Source organism: Gavialis gangeticus, unplaced genomic scaffold, assembly GCF_001723915.1.
Source record: "Gavialis gangeticus isolate Ggan-Ray unplaced genomic scaffold, GavGan_comp1, whole genome shotgun sequence".
In the NCBI taxonomy this organism is placed as follows: domain Eukaryota; kingdom Metazoa; phylum Chordata; order Crocodylia; family Gavialidae; genus Gavialis; species Gavialis gangeticus.
In genome coordinates, this window is record NW_017728992.1 from 104638421 (window position 1) to 104647686 (window position 9266).

General features: G+C 41.3%; 1 protein-coding gene across 2 annotated transcripts in view; it reads right to left on the reverse strand.

The window, feature by feature from the left end:
* The window catches only part of CDH2 (cadherin 2), a 233239-nt gene that overhangs the window by 86662 nt on the left and 137311 nt on the right, over positions 1-9266 (reverse strand). For both annotated transcript variants that reach the window (XM_019526575.1, XM_019526567.1), the window contains exons 4-6: positions 6944-7170; positions 5017-5163; positions 2112-2267 (exon numbers count right to left, since the gene is read on the reverse strand). In XM_019526575.1, coding sequence (XP_019382120.1) covers positions 2112-2267; positions 5017-5163; positions 6944-7170 — 530 coding nt within the window. The remainder of the gene's footprint in view (positions 1-2111; positions 2268-5016; positions 5164-6943; positions 7171-9266) is intronic.

A 9266-nucleotide genomic window follows, 5' to 3' on the forward strand; every position in this document is an offset into this window, starting at 1 on the left:
GGGGGGGGGGGGGGGGGGTGAATAAAAGAAACCATCCTTGACAAGCTGGCTGATGGCAATATCCTGAGGGACAGCCAGCATGGATTTGCTGTGGGTAGGTCTTGCCTGACCAATGTCATCTCCTTCTAGGACCAAGTGACATCTCACCTGGACAAGGGAGAAGAGATTGACATCATGTATCTGGACTTTAAAAAAGCCTTCAATCTGGTGTCCCATGATCTCCTCTTAGAAGAATTGGCCAACTGTGGCCTCGGCTACGTCATAGTCCGATGGCTGGGGAATTGGCTCTGAGGTCTGACCCAGAGAGTGGTAATTGACGGAAGTGAATCATCATGGCGCTCCGTTACCAGTGGTGTCCCCCAAGGTTCTGTCCTCGGACCTGTTCTCTTTAACATTTTTATTAACCATGTGGACACTGGCGTTAGCAGTGCACTGGCCAAGTTTGCCTATGACACTAAACTTTGGAGTAGAGCATCCACACCCGAGGACAGGATGGTGATCTAGGCTGACCTGAATAGGCTTAGAAAGTGGTTGGATATAAAACTGATGTAATTCAATACCGAAAAATGCAAGGTACTCCACCCCGGGGGAAAAAACCCACAGCACACTTATAGCTACAGCAGTGCTATGCTCGCTAGCACCACGGCCAAAAAAGAGATGGGGGTCATGACTGACCAAAAGGTGAACAAGAGCCACCAATGTGATGTTGCAACTGGTAAAGCAAAAAAACCCTCTGGCTTGCATCCATAGATGCTTCTCAAGCAAATCCCAGGACGTCATTCTCTCATTGTACTCAGCCTTGGTGAGGCTGCAGCTGGAGTACTGCATCCAGTTCTGGGCTCCACAATTCAAGAAGGATGTCGAGAAGCTTGAGAGAGTCCAGAGGAGAGCCACGTGCATGATCAGAGGGCAAGAGAACAGGCCTTATGCTGACAGGCTGAGAGCCATGGGACTCTTCAGCCTGGAAAAGTGCAAGCTCAGGGGGCACCTGGTGGCAGCCTACAAGGGGTGTGCATCAGGACCTGGGGAACGCCTGTTCACCAGAGTGCCCCAAGGGATGACAAGGTCCAGTGGTCACAAACTCCTCCAAGACTGTTTTAGGCTGGACATAAGGAAACACTTCTTTACTGTCTGAGCCCCCAAGGCCTAGAACAGACTCCCTCCAGAAGTGGTACAAACAACTCTTCTGGACTCTTAAGAAACGTTTGGCCACTTATCTTGCTGTGACCCTTTGACCTTAGCTGACTTCCTGCCCTTGGAGCAGAGGGCTGGACTCGATCTTCCAAGGTCCCTTCCAGCCCTAATGTCTATAAAATCTATGAAAACTTGCTCAGAATTCCAAAGTTCTAATGAGGCCTCCCCAAGATGCCCTAAAACAAGAACCAGGCTTCATCCATGAATGGGAACTGCCAAATCCTCAGTACAGTAGAGAATCAAAGCTGCTTTTTGGATGAGCCAAAAAGGGATGCTCTAAACCCATTCTACCCTAAAAACTCTCCAGGAATTGAGTTGCTTCCATGCCATTGTTCTGGCGGCCTCTCAAGCAGAAGACAACTTCCAATCAAAGCATGGTCTTCTGCTTCTCACCAAAATACTGTTTTCTTCTAATGCTGTAGAAGTATTTGGTCTGCTGTGCCGATTTCTCTACAGCAAAGAATCACCATGAACTGTCAGGCCTAATTTACTATTCTAATTCCATTAAAATGCTTCGAATTGCCCTGAAAATCGGTAGTTTTTCTTCCCATCCATTTCTATGATTTCAATTGCTGTAATTCCAGTAGTAATTATGCCCAAGTGAAGTTGTTATATTAAAAATAGGCTTCTGTCAAACATACAATATGCTAGAATTCGTAATCAATAGTATAAATCAGAAATATAAATTATGGCATCCACATCTCAGTCATCTTTAAATATTGCAAGTCACATTTGTTAAGCTGTTTCAACATGCCAGGAGGTCTTTTTATTATGTATAATAAGTACAATAAATACAAATTCAGTATAACTCTTTAAATCATTGCTTGGAGAAAACCATGCCAGATGTATAAGTCAAATTTGAAACAGATATTAATCTTTGATCTGATAATCTGGTCTATAGTAAATTAAAAACTTACATGAAAAGAAGCTATTTGCTCCCGATCTAAAGGTTTAGTCACAGATAGTTGACCTGAGATGGGGTTGATGATAAAGATTCCTGTTGGAGGTTGGTCTGCTCCTGGTCCTGTAACACTGTACCGCAGCGACAGACTTTTATCCCGATCAGACCTAATCTAAGTGTCAAGATGACAATGCTCATGTTAGTTGAACACAACACAATATTGTAATTGCTTATGAAGGGCAAAATTAACATTAGTTTTTAACTGATTTCACTTTCAACAATATCATTAGGCTGAAACCTCTTTTACAAGTAAAAAAGTCCATTGGAAGTAGTATTAACATTAACACAAACAATGTGGGCCTTTTTATTTTACAATAAATTCTCCAGGAGAAAAAAAAGAAAAAAGCAGACAGATATTCTAAGATGCAAGTGGCCTTTCTTATAAATAGCTAGCTTTTTAGGATTTATTACTGAAAATAAAATAGTACCATATTTCACGATGTAAAGGTCGACCCAGGTTTTCTGGTACAAAAAGTTAGGATTAGGATAGGCATAGTGTATATATGTCAGGACTGGGATCTATGCTTGGCTGGCATGGCCCCTTCCCCTGCTAGTGGTGCTGCCTGGGCTACGCTAGCCAAGCAGCAAGCCCAGCCCTGTCCCAGTCCCCTGTGAGCAGCACTGACGAGCACCAAGCCTAGCCTGGTCCCCTGCAAGCCAGCACTGGAGTCAGCTGCCTTCCCTGCCACCTACCTGCTGTAGTGGCAAAGAGTGCAGGCTTCCTGGCCTGCCTGTATCATGCAACTCAGAGGGGCCAGGGTCAGGATCAGTGTTTGGCTGGTGCGGCCCAGGCAGCACTGCTTGCAGGGGCTGGGGCTGGTACTGGCTGTGGTGCACCAGCCAAGCACCAAGACAGGTCCTGGTCTCTCTGAGCGGTGTGACTGGGGAGGACTGGGCAGACTACACTCCTGACCACCACGCACAGGCAGGGGACGGGGGAACACAGCTGACTCCAGTGTGCGCAGCTTCCCCTGGTGATGCACAAGTACTGGTAGGACTACAAGCTGCTGTGCACCATGGTGTGAAGTCTGTGGGGGATCCCCACAATCCCCTATGTTCCCTCACACCCCCACACACCCTCCCCCACACCCTGAGCACCTGAGCTCTATGCTTCTGCCGCCCCTCTGAGCATGGGCTTTATGCTCCCACCAGCCTCAGCCCTATGCTCTGCACTCTAGCTCATCCATCCCCGTTGCTTCCCTACCCGATGCCCCGAGCACTGCAGCAGGGAGACAAGGAGCTGCTGGATGCCAGGGAAACCAAGTACCCCAGTGGCTGCAGTTTCCATACCCTGGAAGTTAAGTACTGGCAAGGCCAGGCCAGGCCTGGCCCTGGATATGATGTATGAGTCGAGGTGGAAATTTAAGGGTCAATATTTGAGCTTCAAACCTTGATTTCTACACTGTGAAATATGGTACATGTTTTTAATGTTAGTACTACTGCAGAAAACAAAGAGGTATGCAGAACTTGCATTAATACTAAAATATACTGTAAAATAATGTGTGGAGGGGGAAAAAAAGAAACCACTCTCATCTACATTCCTGGGCCAATGTTAAGGATAGTACATTGCTCTCTTAATGCTTGATACTGTATTTACCCAAATCCAAGTCTACCTCAAATTTAAGATGACAACCCCAAAATTAGATTCAATACTTGATAACTGGTTTATTGGTTTTCATATTCTATGTACAGAATCTAATTATTGAACAGCACTTTAAAATGTGTTCCCCTCACCGCTGCTGCTTTCCCCACAAAAGGGAGAGAGGAGCCAAACCCCTGTCCCTTGCCCTCCCTGCCTGACTTCTGCAATCATTGCCCCATCCAAGCCTGCCCCTCTGCCACCTGTCCTTTACCCTCCTGTACCTGCTGCCTCTGCCACTTGTCTTCCATCCCATGCCTCATGCCCCCTTGCTAACTGCCCCCACCTGCCTGCTCCCCCTGCCACCTACTCTCCTTTTGCCTGTTCACCCCACCCTCTGCTCCAACCATTTTCTGCACCCCAGGCCAAAACTTAAATATAAGACAAGGCTGCTCTCCCCATGTTGACTGGTGGGAGGGGAGGAACCTCATCTTTGATTCTAGCGAATACAGTAATAATTTGCAACCTTTTAACTGCTTGTGATCTCATAACTATTGCAGAAGAAAAACAGAATGATACATGTCGGCCTTGGCTAACAAGTTAAGAGGAAACTGTACCTCTTGCTACCCCTTTAGGTAAGTCACTTGCAAGTGTTCAGGCAAGACACAGCCAAGCCCATATCTGTTCCCAGTATACTCCTCACCACAACCTCTGGGGAAACTGAGTGCTGCTGGCAGAATTAGCAGACTGTCTACACTCCATACAACAATGCTTGGTAATGAATATGCCCCTTGCCATACATTTCTCAACAAAAGGCAGTCTCTCTCTCTCTCTCCAATGTGCCTTTGAACCACTCCCAATAAGCTTAGTACCATCCCTTATTCCTTCCTCCCTGCTCTGCTTGCAGGGACACATGCATGCACATACACCTCCCCTCTTCCAACACTCACAAAGAGCAAGTGGGGAAGTTTCAGAGTATGTAGCTGAATAGCCAGTAGAGCTACCACTGCCAGTTTTGTCCTGGTAGAGGTTCCTTCTACACAGGAAGAAAATCACCAAGGCAACCACCATCTCATTTTAAATCACTTTGTACAGAGTAAGGAACACAAAAAGAACTTGCCCGACCAAAGAAGCTAGCAAAACATCTTCTGGATAGCTGTAATAATGGAATTCGGCCCTTAAGTGTTTAACAAGCAGGTGGATTATCAAATGATGCCAGAAGTTATTCTTCCAAAGAATGCTGTAATCACATTTCTATCTTCTTGCTTCCTAATAGCCTTACCCTAACTAATTCCTGAGGAAAAGGCCCTCTGGAGTTTTCTGGTAAATTGATTGGAGGGATGACCCAGTCTCTCTTCTGTCTCTTCAGATGACTACTGTGCTTATTTTCTTGCCACGGAAATACAATTTCTTCAATTTTCTTCTGATCCTGTTCAAAGGAAATATTGAAATTAAATAGATATAGCAGGGGAACTAGTAGTATACATTGAAAAATGGGTTTAATACTGTCTTGTGACCATCTGAAAGATGCTCTTTACTCCATGTTTATGAAGATGTCCATTAGGTTCACAGGACAATAGCAAAATGAGCAATATTATTTACATTTTTCCTATATGACAAATGCCTTTTTTTCAGCATGCCAGTTGGAAAGAAAATAGAAATGTAAGCAATTTATTGCATGACACTGCTGTGTAAACTACTTTGCACTTTCTGGATATTAGTTAATACTGTGAAGAATTTAATAGTACGCCTTTTATATTTCTCATTAGTTGGAACTACAGTTCAGGTAATGTGTGTGCTACTGTACATTAAATTTAGATCTGGATGTGCTAAAATATAATATGAGTTCCTGGAGAAGTTTAATACATGCTGGTACAGAATGTCTCAAATATTTATGACCCTATTAAATCCCATAGAATTAATGCTGTAATTATTTTAAACCTATGTCAGCCATGATGGATGCTGTAGATGACCCACTTTGCACAGTGGGCATTAATCTCTGCAGGGTGTCAACTTTTCCTTTCTATTCCTCTGTACATCTGCAGTCACTGTAGCCTAAGTCTGGAGGCCTGTGTGCATAGCAGCAAATTATTTTCCTTAAGGATAAAACAAACAAAACCAATACTGATCCTCTTCCTATTATTGTGGGGGGAAATATTTTATCCAGTTAAATGCATCCAAGTCTTTAAACCATTCCTTGTAAACTGAAGACCTGTTTCTCTTGCACACTGTGAATGGAGCAACTGGGCCTTTATATAAAGGAACAGTGCATCTCCTTGAAAATCCAACTAGTTGTTTACATATTAGGCTTTCCTAACAGGCATGACTACCTGCTTTCTTCACCAGAACTTGGCCCTAGATGTATTAAACATTTAAAAAACAAACACAAAAATAACCCAAAAGAACAAAACTATTTAGAACTAAGCCAATTTGCATCTGTGACTACTCTCAGAAATAATAAACCTGAATAACTAAATGCAATCAGTTTTAAAATGGATGCTTGGGTCTTTATGACTATTATTTTATATGGCTATTTCAGCCACAATGGATGGAATGAACTTCTCTAAAATTTAAGATGAAAATAAAAATAACAGGAAAGAAAGTAGCTTAACAGGTGAGAGTAGTATAAACTTGAATTTAAAATTATACTAAAATGAGTTTACTAGATTATTTATACATGGGTAGAGTCCATTTGTATTACTTGGTTTGGTTTATGACAGTTTGCACCAAAGGGAGAATATCTGGAATTATGAATAATTTACATTCCCCAATTTGATTATAAAGGGACAAGACAAAACCAATCCTCTATGCCAGAAAGGCTTTCCTGCTAGCACTGTAAATCTACAGATTCCATCTAATAAACTTGATTGATGGATTCTAGTACAGAATTGTTTATTTTGTGGTTATATTTAACTGCTTGAATAAATACTGCAATGCTTTCAAGCAATTTAAAATAAAGAAATGACCACTTCCAATTTAAATTCAGGTATAAATCTGAAGCTGTACAAATAGAAAGCTCACATACAAATGATTTCTGGGTACTTAAACAGAGCTACAAAATTGTGTAATGTTGTTTATAGGATCAAGGCTTTAAACTGATTTATACATTACTTACCCATTAGTGAGATGTTCAATATGGAGGTGTATACCGGACGCAATGTAAAACTTATTTTCAGATATGTTTCCTTGGATGCATAAGCCTATTTTACCTTAACTGAATCCTCTGTAAATGCAGGCTCGAGGGTCAGCTTCACTGTCATTTGCCATTCTTCCTGGGTTTCTTTGTCTTTAGCATATACTATGAACTCAGCAGGCTCTGTAGAAAGTTGTAAACTTCTTGCTGCATATATCACACCATCTTCACCTGCTGCAAAATCTTCTGGCTTACTGCTTTCAAACTGTACTTTTCTGTTTTCATCGCAATTTCTAAATCTCGCTGTAAAACAAAACAAAACAACATCAAGAATGAAAATTGAAAAGATGGAGACTGCTTAAACTCAACTATCTGGCATTTGTTCAAAAAAAATCTTCAAAACATTCTCTGGAGACAAAACAAAAAAGTTATTTTAGCAATTTTGCATACCCATATTTAAGAAATAAAAATCAGGGTCAGCCCATACAGCAGGAAGCCCTGGTTCAATTTTTTGTTTCCCATTAATGAAGAAACGTACTCCTAAATAATCAACCCTACTGCAAATTAAAGGGCCATAACTCACTGATTCTAAATGCAACCCATCCTGTTTGGTCTTTGCTAGAACTATTATCATTAATATAACTATTTGTGATAGCTCAGTGGTCCCAAACCCATAGCTTGCAGGCATCACGTGCTCTGACATTGCTCAGGACAACAGGAAATTGCGGAATTAAAACTAGGTTTGACAGAGAAAGCAAAGTACAATGTTGACTGCAGTGTAGTTATTGAGTAACAACTTGCTCTGTATCATAGCTTACGCATCAGCAAAAGTTAGGGATCATGGAGGAAGAGCACTCAAGTGATATCAAAGGTGGTAGGGCAATAAAATGAAAAGCTAAGGACTTTTTGATTAACAGGGAAAATTTTCAGTCAAAGAGAATTTAAAATTATTAATTTTTTTTAAAGGATGGTTTTCATATTCTGTGCAACCCTAAGGCAGAGAAGGACGAGTAAGTGCACAAAAGAACACGCATTTTCTATTTAAGACCCGTCTTAATCCCATTATAAACCCCCAAAGCTACAGAAAAAGATTCCCTTAAACTAGTTCAAATACTAATCTGACCTGAAAAACACCCAGGAATTTAAGGAAACAAATTATAAATAACAAATACGCCTTAGAGTCCAGCTTCTCCACTGATAATAGGAAAGAATCGGTATCCCCAAAGGTCAGTTAGGAGTCCTAACTTCTATTCCCGAGTCTGCCGCTGACTTGCCATAATATCTTGGACAGGTTACTTAAGCATTCTGTGTCTCAGTCTACCCACCTACGAAATGGGCATGATAATATACACTTATCCTGCTAGGGTTAATTCACATCATGTTCACTCTGTTTCACAAAATTTAAAAACAGGTCTAACACACACTACATGAATCCCATTTAACAAACACATTTTCCTATTGCTCTGCTCCCCTCTTTACTGTTTAAAAGACCCACAACAAAATGGAAAAATGACAAAAGCAACTATATGCACAGTGCTGTTATATGTACAAAGTAAAGCTGAAAACAACAAAGATTTTTTTCCCCAATTACCTTCACTTCTAGTTATCTTCAGTATTACTTATAACAATGTTAGGTAAAATGGAATTGTGGCTTCAAAACTGATGATCATCCTTTAATGCTTTCAAACCATTATGAGATGTTTTGATTTTATGGGCAACAGGGGTACAATGCATTATTATGAAGGTTGTGCTGAAATGCAGATAGTGAATATGGATCTTACCCTTCTGCATCATTTCAGTTATTGGACTTTTTACACTGCAGTGAGCCATGCACAAATTATTAAGCACCAAAAACTTAAAGGTTCCCTTCAAGAGAAATCACTGCTAAATGCCACCCATCATATGCTTTTTCTTTGAAACACAGCAGTTAGAGGAAGGTACTGAGAAGGAAGATTATAATTTTTGCTACTTGAACTTTAAGAACTGGTTCTAACATTCAAATTACAGATAAAATTGGTTTCATTAATGATATTCTCCAAATATTCAGGTCTTCTATATCCATCCTTTCAATCTCATCACAAAAATACTGTGAAAACAGCTCCTTTAGAAAAACCTACATAAATATGTTAGAAAGCCAATTTTATAAAAGGAAATTTTAAACAAAAACCAGCAGGAGTGTTATGTCTGCTAGGGCACCCCAGATGGATGGGTCAAACACTCTGTCAGGTTGGGGTTTGAACCAGCAGGCTATCCTCATTACAGAAATGCAGCACAGGAGCTTTTTCAACAAATTGCATAACAGACAGACATAAATCCCAAAATCAAGGATAAAGGCCGAGGTAGGAGCAGAGGCATCTTGGAGATCAACATGTGGCTGTGTAGATGGTGTCACCAGCAGA